Source organism: Pongo abelii, chromosome 9 (genome assembly GCF_028885655.2).
Source record: "Pongo abelii isolate AG06213 chromosome 9, NHGRI_mPonAbe1-v2.0_pri, whole genome shotgun sequence".
NCBI lineage: Eukaryota > Metazoa > Chordata > Mammalia > Primates > Hominidae > Pongo > Pongo abelii.
Genome location: NC_071994.2, coordinates 97,095,531 through 97,117,039, shown reverse-complemented (window position 1 = coordinate 97,117,039; position 21,509 = coordinate 97,095,531). Strand labels below are relative to the sequence as shown.

Below are 21,509 nucleotides of genomic sequence, written 5' to 3'. Positions count from 1 at the left end.
CATGGAGGCTCCCAGGCTTCTGTTTACTCTTTTGGGGAGGGTGCCAACCTACTCATTATTACGTAGTAAGGGGTAAACTAGTTCATTTAGACTGTGTGCTTTAGCAAAGCACCTACCACAGCAGGTGCTTTGTGAAGGAAACTTTCCCTAGGGCCAGGAGACTTCCTGCCTGCCCCCTAAGCCTGTGCACCACCACCTGAGTGCATGTCTCTTCTGATGACATGATGGGGAGTTATCTGAGGGCAGGTTGGTTGCCGGCTTGTTCTGGGGGCTGCAGGAAGAAAGAGGGGACCCCAGGGTGGAGGTGAGCTAAGAGAGAACTTGTGAGGCGGAGGTTGCAGTGAGTCGAGATCACGCCACTGCACTTCAGCCTGGATGACAAGAGCAAAATTCCATCTCAAAAATAAAAAAATAAAACATGAAAATACAGTAAAAAATTACTGAGAGTTCTACTGTAAGGCCAACAACAGATTTTAATAAAATAACCAGAACTAATATTAGGCTTCACCTGTGCCAGGCATTGTAGTTGCTGACATCTGTTCTCTCTTTTAACCCTCACAAGAGTCTTCTGAAGTTAAGTGATATTATCATTATTTCTTGGTTGAATATTGTGTTGTTAGAAGATCAAGGAAGTTCTTCAAGTTGTGCAGCAAAACTGCATCTGCTGGCCTTCAGAGCCTCTTTAAATCCAGTTGAAAAAGAATTCCTCAAACCAGTGGCACTTGACCAAAATGTTACATGTTGATAGAAAAATATGCTTAAATATGTGTCAGAAAATTACGATGCTCTTTCCCTTCTGAAACAATTCAATCCTAAAATCATTAAACAGGTGAGCAAGGCAGCTTGGTGCAGAGTATAAGACCTCAAGACGAGCGAGGAGGTGGACACTCTGGTGATAACTGTGACTCTGCTGGGCAGCCCAGACTGGGCTTGTGAAAGGCAGCAATGCGTGGAGGACCCTCACTCCATAGATAGTCACACATTGCATAGTGATAACATTTCGGTTGAGGACAGACTGCACATACAACATACCTTATTTTTACTGCACCTTTTCTATGTTTAGAGTTGATAGATACACACATACTTAACGCTGTGTTACAGAATTCAGTACAGTAACATGCCGTACAGGTGTGTAGCCCAGGAGCAATAGGCTGCATCATATGGTTATACTATCTAGGTTATAGTAGATAGGTTTGGGTAAGTTCTCCATGATGTTCACATGACAAAATCACCTAAAGAAGCATTTCTCAGACTGTATCTACATTGTTAAGTCATGCATGACTATATTTCTATATTATCTGATTTTCTTTTGCAATAAATGTATACTCATCAATAGCTTGCACCATCTTTTAAAATTAAAACTAAAACTAATAAATGACAAAAGAGAAAGGAGGAATAGAAAATGAGAAGAGCCAGTGGCCTGTTTTGGGATTCACCTTCTGCCACCCCAGCCAGGCAGGGCAGGATGAGCTGGCAGCCCTGGCCCAGGGACAGGAGCGCTGAAGCAGGCAGAGCGTATGTCTCCGGCAGTGCCCACGTGGGTTTGCACAATGGGCCTGGGGGCTGGGGTTCCCTGGGTAGCTTCTCCAGCCTCCGCTCCAAATGCTCGGGAGGTTCACACCCACAAGGTCCATCTGGCTGCTGCCCGTGCTGAGTCAAAGATGTTCCTGAGTCATTCCAAAAATGCCCACGGCACCTTCACAACTCTGCCATCTTTGCTGCCACTCACGTGGGGCCCAGCAACAAAACCTGGGGGTTGTGGGTAGGGTGTCTCGCTACTCTTGGATGAAGTCGAGGTTTTCTGTCTTAGCAATGGCCTTTCCAGTATCTTTTCCCAGCTGAATTCGCCTCCATTGGGTTCTGAGCAGCAGCTCGAAATGACGTCCTTTTCACTTAACTATTGTAAATGGGTTTCTATTCGAGGTAAGATAAATAGCTATTGTTGAGCTCCTGTAGAGTGCCAGATACATTATTTTCATTGAATCCTCACAACAACCCTGAAAAGTAGACACTGGTACAGGGAAAACATTTTAAGTGACTCACTGGGTCACCTCTTGGAAGTATTAGAGCTAAGACTCCAAACCAGATTTTCTGATATCAAAACTCAAATTGAGCTTTCTCAATATGCTAAACCGCCTTTCTGTAATGCTCCAATAGTTTGGGATTTTCTCGTTTTTCAAACATGGCTTATGATGTGAATAAAGAAAATGCTGCTAGACTTAAAAAAGACTGAGGGATTGAGTGTTTATTATGTGCCGGCAGTATGTTTACTGCCTTTGTTTAATCGACTTCAGCCCTCATCAAAACCCATGGCTTTCTGTCATAGAGGAGGGAACTAAGGCCCAGAGGAGTCAAGAACTCAGGTCACACAGGTCAGCGGGCAGCCTCAGGCCAGAACTCAGGCAGCTTGTCTTGAGAACCCATTCCCTTAATGTCCTTCACCCCAAAACTAAAGGAACATCCTCACTGGATTGTGAAGATTTAATGAGCTAATACGCACTGTTTAATGCCTGGCATGTAGGCACTCAACAAATACTAATTTCCTTCCTTCTTTGCATCTGGATTCCCAGGGATCTAGTGTGAGACACGATGAAAGAAGACATAGACCCCAGAGACACAGACCAATAGATTTTAGAGGTTGTTTAGTCCAAGCTCCTCACTGGGCAAATGGCTCAGAGAGGTGAAAGTATAGATGGAAACAAAGCTTTAGGCTTTCTTGGTCTTCCTCTTCATTTTTGCCACCATAATTCCCAGCAAACTCCATAAGCCCAGAGGCTTGCTGGATTTTTCACCTTAATATGCCCAATACCAGATAGCAGGTGTTTGAAAAACCCTTTGTTGAATGAATGAATAAATGAATACCAACTTCACCTGCAACTGAGTCTGAAGTCATGAAGGCTATTTCCTCATGAGTTTCCTATCTAGGGAAACGCCAACAACCCTTGGCTCCCTGCCCCAACCTGATCAGTGCTCAGGGATGACTCACTGACTTGAATACGAGCCCAGCTTCTCAGTTGATGTGCTGCACAAAGACCATCCTTGGGCCAAGTGGGAGATGAATCACCTGGCACAGATTGCAGGCTTGGAGGAAGGCACAGGATAGTGAAGGGAGCACTAGGCTGGGAGAAAATAGGGTATGAATTTTTCTCCACTTAGGCAGTGGCAGTCTATGACTTAGAAAGCTCATCTAATGGGAAAACTTTTGGAGGAACTCTACCATGTGCTCTTATTACATTGCTTTCTCCACTTCACAGGTTAAAGAATGAGCACCTGTAGTTTGCTCTCAGAGGGGTGAAACACTGCATCACCCACACACTGACTTTCAGCTTCCATCCATCTCCCCTCAGCTTGCTGTGTGCTCAGCATGTTGCTAGACTGAGGTTGGGGTGGGGAGGTTGACAGATTATTTGCTCCTACTGTTAGGTTGAGTTGGCCAGAATCTCCTTAACTTCTGATGGTTCCTCTTAGTAATTTTCCATCCAATGATGCCCATCCTGCTTCCTGGTTATAAATTTCCACTTGCCCATGCTGTATTCGAAGTTGAGCCCAATCTTTCCCACTGTGAAATCCCATTGCAGTGGTCCTGATACCTATTTGTGATGGTCCTGAATAAAGTTTGCTGTCCCATGCTTTAACAAGTGCATCGAACAACTTTTCTTTAACAAAGACTACTAAGAAGGCACTAAGATGCCAGAATTTAACAGACTTGTAGCCTTTATGAGAAGAAGGACTAGCAGCAAAACAAAACAAAACAAAATAAACACCAATAATGACAATTAAGGCAAGATAGTGTGGGCACTGGGGAAGCAGCCCAGTTCTTACTAGTTTATTTCAGATAAAAAAGCCTCAAAGGCAGGAGGTAGTTAGTTTGCATCACTGTGAGCAGGTGAGAATATGCATCCAGTTAACCAATTCTGCTTAGAGGGCAACTTAATCTTGCAGAAAGGTGACAGACCTCAAGGGAAGAGAACTCCAGGCCAAAAGAAAGACACTGACAAGCACACAGGGACAGTGAAGCAATTCATTAGGTGGGAACAGATGTGCATAAAATAGTCTGGTCAACCTATTCCGTCCAATATGGTAGCCACTAGCTACATGCGACTATTGAGCTGTTTAAATGAGGCCAGTGTGAAATGAGATGTGCTCTAAGCAAAATATACACACTGAAATTAAAAAACTTAGAATGAAAAGTAACATATCTCAATATTTTGTATCCTGAGACTTTGCTGAAGTTGCTTATCAGCTTAAGGAGATTCTGGGCTGAGACGATGGGGTTTTCTAAATATACAATCATGTCATCTGTAAACAGGGACAATTTGACTTCCTCTTTTCCTAATTGAATATCCTTTATTTCCTTCTCCTGCCTGATTGCCCTGGCCAGAACTTCCAACATTACATTGAATAGGAGTGAGACATGGCATCCCTGTCTTGTGCCAGTTTTCAAAGGGAATGCTTCCAGTTTTTGCCCATTCAGTATGATATTGGCTGTGGGTTTGTCATAAATAGCTCTTATTATTTTGAGATATGTCCCATCAATACCTAGTTTGAGAGTTTTTCACATGAAGGGCTGTTGAATTTTGTCAAAAGCCTTTTCTGCATCTATTGAGATAACCATGTGGTTTTTGTCTTTGTTTCTGTTTATATGCTGGATTACGTTTATTGATTTGCATTATGTTGAGCCAGCCTTGCATCCCAGGGATGAAGCCCACTTGATCATGGTGGATAAGTTTTTGGTGTGCTGCTGGATTCAGTTTGCCAGTATTTTACTGAGGATTTTTGCATCGATGTTGATCAGGGATACTGGTCTAAAATTCTCTTTTTTTGTTGTGTCTCTGCCAGGCTTTGGTATCAGGATGATGCTGGCCTCATAAAATGAGTTAGGGAGGAGTCCCTCTTTTTCTATTGACTGGAATAGTTTCAGAAGGAATGGTACTAGCTCCTCTTTGTACCTCTGGTAGAATTCGGCTCTGAATCCTTCTGGTCCTGGACTTTCTTTGGTCAGTAGGCTATTAATTATTGCCTCAATTTCAGAGTCTGTTATTGGTCTAAAAATCGCAAGCATTCTTATACACCAATAACAGACAAACAGAGAGCCAAATCATGAGTGAACTCCCATTCACAATTGCTTCAAAGACAATAAAATACCTAGGAATCCAACTTACAAGGGATGTGAAGGACCTCTTCAAGGAGAACTACAAACCACTGCTCAACAAAATAAAAGAGGACACAAACAAATGGAAGAACATTCCATGCTCATGGATAGGAAGAATCAATATCGTGAAAATGGCCATACTGCCCAAGGTAATTTATAGATTCAATGCCATCCCCATTAAGCTACAAATGACTTTCTTCACAGAATTGGAAAAAAGTACTTTAAAGTTCATATGGAACCAAAAAAGAGCCCACATTGCCAAGTCAATCCTAAGCAAAAAGAACAAAGCTGGAGGCATCACGCTACCTGACTTCAAACTATACTACAAGGCTACAGTAACCAAAACAGGATGGTACTGGTACCAAACAGAGATATAGACCAATGGAACAGAAGAGAGCCCTCAGAAATAATACCACACATCTACAACTCTCTGATCTTTGACAAACCTGACAAAAACAAGAAATGGGGAAAGGATTCCCTATTTAATAAATGTGTTGGGAAAACTGGCTAGGCATATGTAGAAAGCTGAAACTGGATCCCTTCCTTACACCTTATACAAAAATTAATTCAAGATAGATTAAAGACTTAAATATTAGACCTCAAACCATAAAAACCCTAGAAGAAAACCTAGGCAATACAATTCAGGACATAGACATGGGCAAGGACTTCATGTCTAAAACACCAAAAGCAATGGCAACAAAAGCCAAAATTGACAAATGGGATCTAATTAAACTAAAGAGCCTCTGCACAGCAAAATAAACTATCATCAGAGTGAATAGGCAACCTAGAGAATGGGAGAAAATTTTTGCAATCTATTCATCTGACAAAGGGCTAATATCCAGAATCTACAAAAAACTCAAACAAATTTACAAGAAAAAACAACCCCATCAACAAGTGGGTGAAGGATATGAACAGACACTTCTCAAAAGAAGACATTTATGCAGCTGACACATGAAAAAATGCTCATCATCACTGGCCATCAGAGAAATGCAAATCAGAACCACAATGAGATATCGTCTCACACCAGTTAGAATGGCAATCATTAAAAAGTCAGGAAACAACAGGTGCTGGAGAGGATGTGGAGAAATAGGAACACTTTTACACTGTTGGTGGGACTGTAAACTAGTTCAACTACTGTGGAAGACAGTGTGGCAATTCCTTAAGGATCTAGAACTAGAAATACCATTTGACCCAGCCATCCCATTACTGGGTATATACCCAAAGGATTATAAATCATGCTGCTACAAAGACACATGAAAACGTGTTTACTGCGGCACTATTCACAATAGCAAAGACTTGGAACCAACCCAAATGTCCATCAATGATAGACTGGACTAAGAAAATGTTGCACATATACACCATGGAATACTATGCAGCCATTAAAAAGGATGAGTTCATGTCCTTTGTAGGGACATGGATGAAGCTGGAAACCATCATTCTCAGCAAACTATCGCAAGGACAAAAAACCAAACACTGCGTGTTCTCACTCATAGGTGGGAATTGAACAATGAGAACACTTGGACACAGGAAGGGGAACATCACACACCAGGGCCTGTTGTGGGGTGGGGGTAGGCGGGAGGGATAGCATTAGGAAACATACCTGATGTAAATGATGAGTTAATGGGTGCAGCACACCAACATGGCACATGTATACATATGTAACAAACCTGCACATTGCGCACGTGTACCCTAGAACTTAAAGTATAATTTAAAAAAACTCAATATTTTTATATTGATTACACGTTGAAGTCTTTTGGATATATTAGGTTAAAATAACCATTAATTTCACTCATTTATGTGGCTATTAGAAAATTTAAAGTTACTTATATACATCTCATATTCAACTGGACAGAGTGTCTAGACCATCCTTTTTTATTATTTTTTTTATTTTTTTGAGACGGAGTCTTGCTCTGTCTCCTAGGCTGGAGTGCAGTGGCGTGATCTCTGCTCACTGCAACCTCTGCCTCCTGGGTTCAAGCGATTCTCCTGCCTCAGCCTCCCGAGTAGCTGGGATTACAGGCACGTGCCACCACGCCTGGCTAATTTTTTTTGTATTTTTAGTAACACGGGGTTTCACCTTGTTACCCAGGATGGTCTTGATCTCCTAACCTCATGATCCGCCCACCTCAGCCTCCCAAAGTGCTGGGATTACAGGCACGAGCCACTGCGCCCGGCCCCTTATTCTTTTTTTAATGTTTACTCTTTTTTTTCTTTCTGCTTTCTTTGCCACAGCCATAGTTTTGGGTAATTTCTTTTAAATGAAGCTTCCCTTATCTCATGGGTTACTTACAAAGATGACAAGGAACTCCAAAGGCCTCTGTACTTAACAATGCTTCCGATCCTGCTCCTCTGGGTTGAAACCCGGGCGCCGCCAAGATGCCGGCTTACCACTCTTCTCTCATGGATCCTGACACCAAACTCATCGGAAACATGGCACTGTTGCCTATCAGAAGGCAATTCAAAGTACCTGCCCTCAGAGAGACAAAAGATACAGATATTGCGGATAAAGCATCTATTACTTCAAGGCCAATGTCTTCTTCAAAAACTATGAAATTATGAATGAAGCTGATAGGACCTTGATATATATAACTCTCTATATTTCTGAATGTCTGAAGAAACTCCAAAAGTGCAATTCCAAAAGCCAAGGTGAGAAAGAAATGTATACACTGGGAATCACTAATTTTCCCATTCCTGGAGAGCCTGGTTTTCCACTTAACGCAATTTATGCCAAACCTGCAAACAAATAGGAAGATGAGAGCCTATTTACAACAGCTAAGGCAAGAGACCAGACTGAGACTTTGTGAGAAAGTTTTCGACCCTCAGAATGATAAACCCAGCAAGTGGTGGACTTGCTTTGTGAAGAGACATTTCATGAACAAGAGTCTTTCAGGACCTGGGCGCTGAAGGGAGCCCGGGCAGCTACCGTCTCCAGGGCCCTGGGCAGCATTTTCCATCAAGATGTACACAATCTTTTGCCTTTATTTCGTAAAGTTTTATACAGAAAAGAGAAGAGCATGTCTTTACTTGACAAACTCTTGATCAAGAATTTGGGTGGGAGAAAAGAAAGTGTGTTATCATGGGTGATTTGAAATTTTCTGCAGCATTAAGCTGGCACTTAAGTAATAATAAAGAAATTTCTAACATTCAAAAAAAAATGCTTACTTTGTAACAGTTCTGATATTCAAAATGAACAAATGAGACAGATCTCTTTGAGTCTCTTTACGTATGAAATTACCTTGAGAACATTGCCTTTTACATTCCTGAATCTTCCATGAAAGCTTGGGTTTTATTATTGGATTCTTTGCTTCCTGAGGTAATGTGAATTTCATTTCTGGGAATTTGGAAGTGATTTTTGGTAACACTTTAGTTGTTTCCATTTCCTTGTGTCTGAGAAAGGTACATTGCAATATTGGAACAGGGCTCTTGGGAAGATCTATTTTGACTTTTCTTCATTCATGGGCTTGGTGTGCTTCTCCTTCCCCTGAGGGGTCTCCACAGTCTCTGGTGTACCACAGATGAGCATTTGGGCCTTTCCTTTCCACTCCTCTTTCAAAGAGGGGAATTCAGAACACTGGCATTATATGAGGGGAGAAGAGGTAGGATCTGATCAGCAAATTGTCTCGTCTGCAGTTTAGTTACTGTAATTTGGTTTTATCAAGGGGGACACAGGTCGGTAGCCTCCAGCTTGGCTTCTCCTTCCTCCTCTGCTCTCAGCACTGGGTGGTGGTAGAAGGGGGATGTGGGGTGGGGGAAAACTTCATAAACATCTTCCCTGGGTGGACACAAATTATGAACAGAAAAGCCATCACTATTCTTACCACAATGGCATTATCTCAGATCAATAGCACACCCAACTGTCGAGTTCAAATAAGCTGGTGAATGTTAGAACTCTTAGAAAAGTGAGGCCACTCAGATGTAAATTAGCATGGGTGCAGATGGGAGAAACCACCACCATGAGAAGTTTCTTAGAAGTGCTTCAGAAAGCCTTCAAGTTAAGCCCTCAATTACTAAAATAGGAGAAGGAAATACAGGATGAGCTGTACTTGGCCACTTCAAATTGGGCAAAGTAGGAGGAGTCGTGATAGAGATGGATAAGTCCTGGGGGAAGAATTCACTTCTAACCCGATGCTGTCACCCACTCTGGACATGTTCAGAAGGCATTCATGGGGGCAGATGGGGGTCTAAATAATCCCTCAGCACACATGGGCATCAGGCTGTGTGCCAGGTGCTGGGAGCACAGGGATGTGGAAGGCACCACCTAGCCTCAAAGGGCCTCCAAGGCAGGGGAAGACAGACAAAGCCATCAAGGTAGTGCAGAGTGCTAAGCACTGAGGCAAGGAGCAATAGCAAGCACAGAGGGCATCTAAGTCAGGACAAAGGGAGGGGCAGGTCACGAATACTTCCTGCTGGGGAGGCTGGAGGTGACTTCTGAATAGAATGTATGAGGCGGATGAGGACAGACAGCATCTAAGAAAGCAGAGAGGCTTTTAAGAAAAGTGCATGAGGCTGTGTAAGAGACGAGAGGGAGAGTAGTGGCTATGTGACGATCTTGAAGAGGTGGGGCCTTGTATGGTCTAAGAAACTGGGTTGTTCTTTGTCCTGAAATCCACAGAGTCCCAAGGGATTTAAAAGTGGTGATGGTGGAATGGTAGGGAGAGTTTGCATGATCACTGCTGCTTTCTAGAAAGTCCACAGACAAGAAATGTATTAGCTGGGTTAGATACAGTAAGACTATCAGAGGAATTCAGGAGAGACAAGGGCCTGAATGACACCACTGGGAACAGAGGCCGGCCTCACAAGACTGTTAAGGGGGTAAAGCTACAGGTCTCTGAGACAGACTGGGTAGGATTTAGGTTATCTGTGCTGACAGAGTGTAATATGGCCCCATGACTCCCACTTAGAGTGTGGGCAGGACCTGTGACTTGATTCTAGCCAAGATAACATGGCAAAGGTGGAGGGTTTTAGCAGATGTGATTAAGGTCCCAAATCAGTTGATTCTGAGTTAGGTAAAATGAATTCTGCCAACAACCTGAGGCAGCTTTGAAGCAGCTCTTTCCCTAGTTGAGCTTCCAGATGAGAATACAACCTTCCACAACTGGGTTGTAGCACTGTGAATCCCTGAGCACAGGACCTAGCTGAGCTGTGTCCAGATTCCTGACCCAGGAAACTGCAAGATGATATATGCGTATTGCTTTAAGCTGCTAAGTTTGCAGTAATTTGTTATGGAGTAACAGAAAACTAATACAACATCCAAGGGTCCTGGGGTTGCCACCCTGGGAATAGCTGGTGAGCAAGATAGTCAAAGCTAGCACTTAGAGAGAATTTAATATATTTGTGATATGCCAGGAATGGCACTAAAATTTCACATGGCTCTGATTACCCACAATAGTAAGCTGTACTAACACAATAGTAAGTTGTGATTACCCACAATAGTAAGCTGTACTAACCATTGTACAAAGGAGTCCTCCTCTTGAGAGAGGTGAGCAGGAGAACCCATGTTTAGCAGCACATGGTTGCTGATCTTTTTTTCCCAAGCCCAGGCAAACAATCCTCAATCAGAAAGCAAGTGATTTGTGCTTTAGAAATTCCAGAATCTGTGGGCCCTTAATCAAGGACTCTCTTTCTTTAGTCACTGCCAGCTGGATTTTAGCAAGCAGTATGAAGCCTATGGAATTTTATGTTTCCAGCAGAGAGGAGTGAGCCTCAAGACATTTTGGAATGCATCTCCCATTACATCTTCCACGAAATGACTCTCCCTAAAGGGAAGGCAAGAAATATTAAGACATTTTTCCTTACTTACTCAGTTTTATTTAGGTGGACACAACAGTGAAGAACTCAAACATGGTTTGACCTTTATCTACAGACACAGCAGCCTGGATTTTCAGCCTTTCATTCCTTTTAAATAAAAGTCAGCAGGCTCAAAATGCAGAGCTTGGCTAAGTGACTTCTGTGGAAATATGAAATATAGTAGTGATAACCACCAAGGGCTTTCAAATTCTTGTGTTCTTCTAAGGATCCTTTTCTAACACCATGATTTGTTCTCATCTTTGTGGAAATGAAACCAAGATGGTCTTAATTTGTAAAGTCCTTTTTCATTTGTTGGCAGTCTTCTTGCAAAGGATGCAGCAAAAAGAACACATATTTTTCTTTCAAAGTTTTGAAGAAATACAGTCATTAAAAAGAATTTAAATTATGCCTAGAGCACCACTTTACAGAATACCATTAAATTGTAATTACGTGCTTTTAAAAAGCCAACTTGTTAAAGAGGAGCTGATGGTTTCAGTTTTTGTGGGGAACACTTGTAACACTGCAGAATTCTACAAGGGCTTTCTCCTCTGGTGGGCAGGGAAAAAACCACTCAAGTCATGAGAAACTTTTACAGCTTTCAGGAACTTGAAGAACAATTGCTGATTAAATTTCATGCTTTAGTGACGAAGTATTTTGGCAGCTAAAAGAGGAACCCAGAAACATAATACATTTCATTTAAAGCAGGCAGAAAAACCAACCACAAATTAATATCTATTGTATTCCACATGGCACTATATAATCGTTGTCAATCGTTTTAAATGGTTTCACTTTATTTGTGAAAAATAAAGCCAAAATGCCAACAACTTCCAAGAAGGAACCATTTAATCATCTCCATCCCCTCAGATAAAACCTCAATTACTGGTAATTGTACATTTCCATCAATATCCCTTTTAAAGAGGTTTATTCTGGGGAATTACTGAGACCGGGAGCTTTAAAAGCTTCAATTTCCCTAATCACTGAGAGGCAATCTTGAACTTGTATTGAACTTGGAAAGTGGTCAAGACTCACTCCATAAGAAGTTAAGGACTGTCACTACTTAAGGTGGAAACCTACTCATTTGCAGAAATATTCCTCTCTCTACCAAGAGGCTAATAAGCCTCCCCTCCCCTTCTCCTTTCTAAAATAAAATGATGTTTGCCTTCTAAAATCAAATAACAGTTGCCAACAAATTAGGATTTATCCTAAGAGTTTGTCCATTCATTTCAACAACATTTGCAGAATGCCTCATCTGGGCCAGTCTCTGTTTTAAGCACTTGCGATATAGCAGTGCATAAAAATTCTCACCCTTACAAACCTTTGATTGACCCAGGACTGACAGTAAGCAAAACAAACCAAACACGAGCACATTTTAAAAAGGTATCTAAAAACCTGCCTCTGATAGCTGAGCTAATTCTCACAGGCACAAACTGCCCTGACCTGAGCTCACTCTTGGACAAGCAGTTCCCACAAATGAAACTAAACATGCAAACCAGACCCACTGTATAGGTGGAACTTTCCAGCTTTCTCACAGTACAAGTGTAAGGTAGGACGCAGCATTTTATAGTGTTATGTCCTTCCTCCCCACATTCCTGTGAGGCGGAACAGGAACAATTACTTGACCCTGGAGGAAGATAACGCCTTGTGGTTAGGGAGAGAACAGCAGTTCATGCTGGCTGCCTGGTCTTTGCAGGCCCGCCGCTGCCCAGGCTTCTACTGACCTTTCTAGGTCTGACTCTAGAATATGAAGGCAGGTACTCAAAAGATACAGTTCACCCAGAAGAATGTAAATGTGACTGAGCTAAGCAAACGTACAGCTGAGTCTTAGTGTTGGGGGAAATAGCTTTCATGGAGGCAAAGGGAGCCCCATTCTCTGCCGTGTGGCTTGCTCTTCAGCCGTTGGAGCGCAGCTTTTTCAGAGGCATGGACTAAAATGACCTCCGAAGGTGCACTGAAAATGTTGGCTGTAGAACTGAGGAGAGGGTCCATAGCTATAAAAATATTTGCAAGGGGGTTGTAACCCCTTGAAGTTTAAGAACCTCTATGTTGGAAGTCTCTGCCTATCCCTTTGTAAAAGTGAAGATGTGTTGGAACGCTGCTTTCACAGTACTCTGTGTCCCTCCCAGCTGCAACAATGTTGTTTCCAGCCTGGTTCAGCAGCTTGCTGGTGGTTTACTAGGCAGACGTGAGCCAGAAACAAAATCAGCAACCCTGGAGTGGTTATTTAGGATCTGTTTGTCTCCTTTTACAAAGCAATGAGTGCTTTATAAAAGCATTTCTCCTCAGGAAACTGGCTCCTCAAAAGTCATTCTCCAAGCCAGCAGCTCACAGTAGATGCATGAGTTTACTTGTCCTAATAATACTTTTTTTCCAAGCTGAAATGTATCCCCAGGCCTCCACACCAGCCTTCTGGGGCCCTGACAGTTGTTTAGCAGTAGCTCCACAACCTCCACAGGCTTGTTCTCTCATCCCTGTGAGGGAAGGTTCAAAAGGCAACTGGATCCCTTACTATTCAAAATCACTGTGACTATTTCGTGCAAACTTCAACCTAGAGGATTTGCAGCTAAAGAACCTTAAGGTGGTCATCTGCCTCTGGGAAAAATGATAACTATATTCTCAAAACCAGCAGTTACAGGAACTATAGGAGAGAAAACAAAAACAATGTGCCCTCTCCCAAGAACATACAGCATTTGCTAGGAGTTTTCTGGCATAGCCAGAAACTGTGGCTACACTTTCTCCTCTTAGGCACCGGCCCATGTTTCTGTTGCCTTTTACTGGATTCTGAAGTCCTCAAGGATGGGACCTGCCTATGCATATCTGCACATCCAACTTGGTACTGGTTGCCTGGGACATCACAGACCCTACTGGAGTTCAGAGAGTGGGAATGGCTTGGAGACTTCCTGGTCTTCTAAAATATCAATTTTTACCATTTCAAAATACAAATTAAGGAGAGTCTACAGAAGATGAAGCTTTTTGTAAAAAAAAAAAAAAATCATATCCTAGAAAATGTATCTCATAAATCTTTTTAAATTTTCAAAAGAAACCAGTGTAGAAACTTGTGATGGAACATCTCAGATACGGCGATATAATAATTTTGCAAATTCCATTATTTAGGTTACTGCCATTTCTAAGTCACAGTATAATTCAACAGTAATAAATATCATGTAACGGAATAATTTAATGCACTGATTGCTACTTTTATATTTATCATCAGCTTTCCATTTCAGAAAACATCCCAGAAGTACAAATAAAATCTGCTTTTCTGAATATTCTGAAAGGCAGACAGCAGCTTATATAACTTCTGTTCTTCAGAAAACAGTAATTAGATTATGTAAACAACTGTCCGTAAGAGCTAAAAGTAAACTTGGAGGTTCCTGAGGATTACTCAACTTATGCAACGTGCTAACTTTCTAAGACTAAAACTCGGAAGTTCCACAGATGTTAAAGATTTTTGTGTGTGTGTGTAAAATGTGAACATAGGATCTATTTACATAGTTGGAATTGGGAACAGTTTTTAACATGTTCTGAATCAGCTTTAAATGTTTATGAAATAAGCTCACATTTGTCTTATCCAACCATTTTTAATCTTTATTCTACAATTCTCTGCCAGTGCTAGAATTTTCTTCCCAAATGGCCTCAATTCGGACACTGAATAAACGATAATGAATTTTTTAAAGCTGTGCTTAAACATAAACAAAATAAACTGCTAAGTTTTTCTGGCTCCAAGCACGCCATATGAAGCACGCCAATGTCACTTGTGTGCCCTGATCACATTCAGGCAAAGTGTTCTTCACTTTAAATACTCCTGTGTTCCATTATTGTTTAAGTAAAATCCTGTTTCAAATGCCTTTGATAACAGAGAAACATCCTGTAGACAAACTCTTTGAAAGTGACTGAATTAATGTCTTCTGTGATGTCAGATTTCCCCACTGGGTTCTTTTGGAAGCATTCTTCCTGAATTGAAGTCACTGTGAATATCCTTTAGATTTCATCTTGTTAACTCAGTTTTCAGTCAGAGCAGCACTTGGGCCTGCTGCCCTTCAAGGCACAGTGCAACAAATAGTGGTTACGGGACTTCCATCAGCCTTATGGGACTTCCATCAGCCAAAGTTGACAACTAACAATGTAAAGAGAGCTCGAGTGTGGGCCAAGACATCAGACCTTACACCTAACTTAGGACATAGGTCGACATCTGGATCATTAGCCAGTGAATGCTTTTCTTGTCTAACAGTCTTTAAGGGCACATAAGAAACTCACGTTAAATTATATCCTGACATATTATTATTCCATGAAAACAAAACAAATCTTTCAAAGTGCTTGTTTTCCAGTAGCTCTGGATCTTGTCTCACCACGGGTACAGAAAGGTATTGCTCCGAGGCTCTGACAGGGCTACTGCTCTTGACTAATTGTTTTTGTCTTTCTGCTTTTCATTTGATGAGGACTTACACATAGTTACTTGCTGCAGTTTACTTATCTCTCAGGTGCTTCCTATGGGAAGTTCATAAACCATTCTTCCATAACCTTTTGTTGATCACCATTTCCATTAGGGACTCAATAAGACATGCTCAGTATCTCCACCAGGAACCATTTATTGCCAACCAGCTGTGAAACCAACAGGGGTGCTTTAGCCAAATTAAATCCCACATCACAGAAGTCACAGATTTACAGCTCAAGGAAAAAAAATCATCAGCAAGAAGAATTCAGAAGTCTCTGTCGGGCATTCTTCTCTCCATTATTTGCTTTAGTTTCACCGTCTATGTTCATAGCTGTCAAAATTGAAAACAAATATTTATGACAGAAATATAGCAGGAATTACCAATACTAATCAATTTTTCTTCTGCCAAAAATTCCTCTCACAGTCTATACCATGTTTTGCTTCTTGGCCTAACTAAAAGAATCAATAAACTTTCAGTCCCCTTTGAAAGAGAAAGTCAGAGAGTAACAGAGAAGGAGATAAGAGGTACAGAGAGGAAAGCCAGTAAGATAAGACAAAAATAAGCAAGAAAGACAAGGAAGAGTGCTGAGCAAGAGACAGGGTGAGACAGAGAGAGAAGAGGGAAACACCAGAAAAAGCACAGAAGTTATCCTTCTTTGGAAATGTAGAGCAGCACCAATTCTTTTCCTCTCTCTCCTTATACTGAGGGGTTCCCACTCCCCCTACCCCGCACCTTGGTATTAAGGTTTTTAATGCTTGGAAATGGTTTAAATGATGGGCAGGGTAAAGACTGTCAATATTCCCACAAGGCTGCTGCAAAGGCTCTCGGTGGGCTCCCGTAGCTTCTGCCAAAAGCAAACCCTACCTTGGAGCTCTGCCGTCTGGTTCCCGTGCTCCTCTCTCGTCTCTGCAGACATGGCAGTTTTGCCATCAACAACATCCATCTTGATCATGCCAAGGTTTGTCAGGAGTAGCACTGGGTCGATCCCCTGACCACTGCTCTTAATATTCTCCAGTACCTTAAGACACTTGTATGACTTGACCTCACTTATATTTTCCTCCAAGAAGAGATTGTAGAGGCTCAAATCGTTGTACCCTTCAGATTTGAAATGCAGAACATCAAAAGTAGGGAGGATTTCGTACACTTTGAGAACATCTGTCTTCTGTCGGAATGGAACAAACAGTGTGTAGACAACCACGGGAGCCAGCAGGACATAAACCACAAGGTTAATGACACTGAGCAACTGGAAGATGCCCACAGCGATGAGTTTGCACTGAAACTGATCGGGCACGGTGCTGTCGTTTCTCAGGATCCCTGATTTGATGCTGCACACAAACTCGTCTGAGAGTGAGGAGAGGCTGAAGTAATAGCCCAGGTAGATACACGCTAACAGTATAATGATGAGTGTCAGCAGGCGGCAGCTAATGTACTTGATGATTAAATTATTAGAATTTTTCTTTGTCTTCAAGTACTGCTCCACAATTGGGTACTTGAAGTGGCTTTCAGACACCTCCCACAAACTAAAAAATAAAGGAAACAAAAATAACTTAGGCACTCATCAAGACCATCAAATATTAAAGGCAGATACACATTCAACAATGTCACTAAAAATTTCAAACACCCATACTTCTTTACCTACAACGTCAGTAGAGTAGTCAAAAATAAAATCCGTTTAAAAGAGGAGGAAGAAAAGGAATAATAAAATGCTTTTCCCCTTAATATTTAACAGAAGGCCTAGTTAATTAAATGAGTTAATATTTGGAAATTTTTAGAGTGATGCCTGGCATCTGGTAAATCCTAAATACGTGTAAACATACGCCTCTTACAGGCGAGGGGTGGGACAACTCAGGGGGTATGGCCACAAACTATGGGGTCTAAAGGGCATGGTTCAGTTCCCAGCACTCTCACTTACAGCTACAGAAGAGTGTTTTTATCCAGAATAAAAGTGGAGGAGGAGGTTAACAAATGCACTTAATAATGTTGCTCTGAGGGTTAAAGGAGATAATGTACTTAAATAACTCAATATGGTGTGTGAGATATATTAAATATTCAAAAAATGATGGCTCTTATTATTATTCCAATTATTCAATAACAAGAACCAAAAGATTGTGAAAAGGCAAGCCACGACCTATTTGTTCCCCATTTCTCTCTCATCCCTTGCTCAGCTGCCTTGAAATCCTCTGTGCATCTCCATTAAGGAGTTAAATAGATCAAAGCAAGCAAGCTTCATATAGCACCTCAATCTGTTACCCCTACAAGAACTGCATTTTTAAAATGAGATGGTAACGTTTCACTCATCAAGGGAAGGAGTCTTGACAGAAGGACAAACAAATGGGTGGGATGGGTCGGGGTGAGATTTGGGGAGAGTGGACATCCCTGGATCCTACAGGCTGTCACTAGGTGCATGACGTCCCCCTGCCTCCACTCCGGCCCCGCCTCCTAGCAATGAGAACTCTGGGCCCAGACTGGCAGTAGAAGGGCAGAGAATTTGTCCTACAAAACCCGATGAGCCGCATGCTGGCGCTAAGTTACCTTTGCCCTAAGTTCTCGGTAACACCTGGAACTGAGCAGGCTCCATCTCTCATGTCAAGGTCACGTGCACTCTTTGCAGCCTTAATTGCACGGTTGTAAACTTTGTCAAGTTCTTCCATGATAAACTTCAAGTCTGAGCAAATATGAGGAGCAGCTGCGAAACGCCAGAACAGCGGGGGCAGGTACAGGAGGATCGCAAAGAGCAGCAGGATGTAGGGGAAAAACTGAAAAACAAGAGAACAAATCATGGGCTTAACAGATCCCCCATGCAGTAACCTAAGGCGCCAAGTGATGCTCTCATTTTCTCACATCTTGAGACAAATGTGCATTGTGGAAATTGGGCTCATTACCTAATAGCTACTTCTTATGGCTAAATTCCCCTGTCCAGGTAATACCTGTCACAGGTAACTACCTATTTTTTTTTCTTCCATAGGTATGAATTTGAAGTAATCAGCAACTGCATGGTGACACATGGTGTGTACGTTCTAATCACAGAAGGAAAATAAAAAAATAAAATTACTCCCCATTCCGTGAACAAAATCCCAGTTAAGAAACCTGTAGCTATCACGAAGGCTTCTGCTGGGTTTTTGTTGTTTAATTTTTATGGTTTTAAGAAGCAACTAAGGCATACGGCTCCATTTTTGCCCTCCTCTGGAATCTGGGAAAATGCCAAAGAAACATGTAACTTCCCCCAAAACAAATGAGAAAAGCTTTGACTTCAGTGATTCAGTAATCATCCCAACAAGACAGCTGAAATAAGCAGTTGAATTCACAGAATGCAGAATGAACGTGGAACAGACTTTGAAGGCAGTCCAACACCCTCATTGTATAGTTGGATAAACTTGGGCTCAGAGAGGCCATCCACAACGGGCAAGGGAATCTAGAGGAGAGCATCCAGATCAGGGTGCAGACACACACCAAACAAGAGGGGATTCACACGTCAGTGAGGGTGAGGAGCACTCCAGTAACCAGGACCACCAGTTGGTCAGAGGTGGCTTAGCCTCAGCAGAAGACTTAGGGAGACTGTAAACTGCAGTCAGTGCAGATCTGAATTGAAGCTCAGCATTGTGGCCTTGGGCAGTGAGGTCACCGAGTCTCTGACCCTCAGTTTCCTTATCTATGAAATGGTCATGGAATAGAGGTGTCATGAAGATTAAAGGAGATAATTGATGGAAAATGCTTAGCAAAGGGCCTGGCATGGAATAGGCACTCAAACACTCCAGGTAACCACAAAAATATTAGCTAGGTGGACACATTATGTTCAGTCCTCACAGCAACCCTAGCAGGGACTCTACAGATGGCTCCATTCTGCAAATGGGAAGAGAAAGATGGGAGCAGTTTCTGGCCCCAGATCACAAAGCTGGTAAGTGAGAGTCAGACTATGTTGCCAACCTCTCTGACCCCAGAGACATCTTTTTCCAATCTAACACACTCTCAATTACTTTACTCCTCTGGAAAACTTCTCCTTACTTTTGGATGGGTCTATCTCCACCATTTCTCAGAGTTGTAATGGATGAGGCCATGATGGCCGTAAGTTGACATGAAACCCTCCCCACAAAACATTTCTGGGAGTGGACAGCAGACCCCACAACATGGCCCTCACTGTAATTTCAGATGTACAGAGCATTCCCATAAGCCCCTCACTCAGTTTCCCCCATTGCTAATGACGCATATTTCTGTGATACATTTGTCAAGACTAAGAAGCCAACATCGACACATTATCAGAAACTAAACTTCAGACTTTTATTTGTAAAGTACAGTAGTAGTTTTTCCACTCTGTCCTCTCCCTGTTCCAAGATCCAATCCAGGGTACCCACTGCATTTAGTTGCCATGTCTCCCTAGACTCCTTGGTTTTGTGACAGTTCTTCAATCTTTCCTTGTTTTTAAATGCATAAAATAATATATATACAGGTTCACAAAGGAAATAGAACACTGATATACAGTTATCAAAATATTAATATTTTGCATCCACTTCTTTATTCATACTTAAATTAGGATCTAGCAGATGATCTAACAGCTATTGAAACTTTGAAGTAGTGAAGAGTAAACGATATTCCAGGATATCTGTGATTTTCTGTGGGCGACAAACTCACAGGTACTGCTAGTATCACTATGGATTGCTGCCTACATAAAAACTTTTTTAATGTTAAATTTTAGTTGGAAGTGAATAAAAAATAAAGCTGTCATATATTTTCCTATCCTAGTTTGCAGGCCTCCTGTCACTGTCACAGACCCACATAAGGAATCTCTGCCCCAGACGCAAGACAGAAATAAGCACAAATGACCCCAAAACTTTGCAAAGCCCTCTTACCAAGATAGCTGCTTTACTTTGGCATTCTGGCACAGGATGAGGTGTTTCAAAAGTATTAACCCAATTTGCAAAGGGCTGCTACACAATGACACACACAGCAGGCTGTGATTAGCTGAATTTTGGCTGCATAATTCACAGCTGGCTGTGGGGAGAAGGAATGTTCGTTTAATTCTTGCCCAGTCGGAAGGGTGCCCATTAGTTTAAAAACATAACTGCATGACACAGAGTTTCTGCTGCTTCCATAACCATGAAAGCCAGGCATTCTATCTGGGAACCACAGGGAGAAAACTTTTTCTAACATGGGCTTGTGAAACATCTGTATAAGTCACTTTTGTTTCAAAGCTATTTGAATAATGGCATTTCACTTCGAACTGTTCCCTTGAATTAAAAAGTGACTATTTACAGTCTGTGGCATTTTTAAACATGCCTAAGTGGTACAATAATTTGGTACAATAAGTGGTACAATGAATAGTTCGGCACAGCTCATTGTAATTAGAAAAACAAATTACATATTGGGTGTAAATTTCCCTAAAATAGCCTTGTACCTTGATCACCACTATAATAACGTCATTTAATACCCCATCTCTTGGTTTTCTCCACACTAAAACCTCGTTTTATTTTTTTCCCACCAAAATAAAAAGGCAACTTTCAGTGAGTCTATAAAAATGTAGTAAAACAGGAAATAAAAATCCAAAAAAACCCACAAAATTACAGTCTTTAATTTCAAATAAGAAATATGGAAAAGCTGCAGGGCTTTGAAGGTGCATCTGCAGATGGAAACAGCTTTGTTCATAAGCTGTGTCAACTCCACATTAGGCCTGGGATGCTCAGCATCTCTTCAAGCCATGATGGCACTATTTTGCATGATGTTCGAGTGAGTATTGAGCTCTTCCAAGAATAGGGAAACTTCTCAAATCATTGTGGAACCAAGCAGCTGTCCAACTACAATTTTCAGTCTATCTGCCTTAAAAATATGTGCTGTTTCTGGAATGGGTTATAGTTAAAACAACAGAAACCTCCAGACGGAAGGAACCTAGAGGGTGAGCAGTACAACTTCCCTCCATATTCAAATCCTCTCTACCTCATTGAAGGCAAAGAACCATCCAATTCGGACTGAACAACTCCTCCTCTAAAATGCATGTGACCTCATCTTAGGAGATTAAGTGCAGATGGGTAAATTCACTCAAAAACATCTCCTGGGGACCTGCTATGTGCCAGGCAGTGGGCTGGATGCATGGCCCCCACAGACTAGGCACAGAGTCTGCCCCAAGATTACATAGGACAGGTGGGGAG

General features: G+C 41.8%; 1 protein-coding gene and 1 pseudogene across 2 annotated transcripts in view; one reads left to right on the top strand and one right to left on the bottom strand.

Annotated features, from left to right (window-relative positions):
- The first annotated feature begins 7,470 nt into the window (after window positions 1–7,470).
- On the top strand, window positions 7,471–8,221 carry LOC100440368 (actin-related protein 2/3 complex subunit 3-like; annotated as a pseudogene).
- A 6,276-nt stretch (window positions 8,222–14,497) lies between these two features.
- PANX1 (pannexin 1) overlaps window positions 14,498–21,509 on the bottom strand; it is a 59,038-nt gene continuing 52,026 nt past the window's right edge. Inside the window, 3 exon segments of one of the 2 annotated variants that reach the window (NM_001131396.1) lie at window positions 14,504–15,702; window positions 16,237–16,892; window positions 17,905–18,128. In NM_001131396.1, the coding sequence (NP_001124868.1) occupies window positions 15,623–15,702; window positions 16,237–16,892; window positions 17,905–18,128 (960 nt within the window). In that variant the 3' untranslated portion in view covers window positions 14,504–15,622. 2 annotated transcript variants of the gene reach the window in all.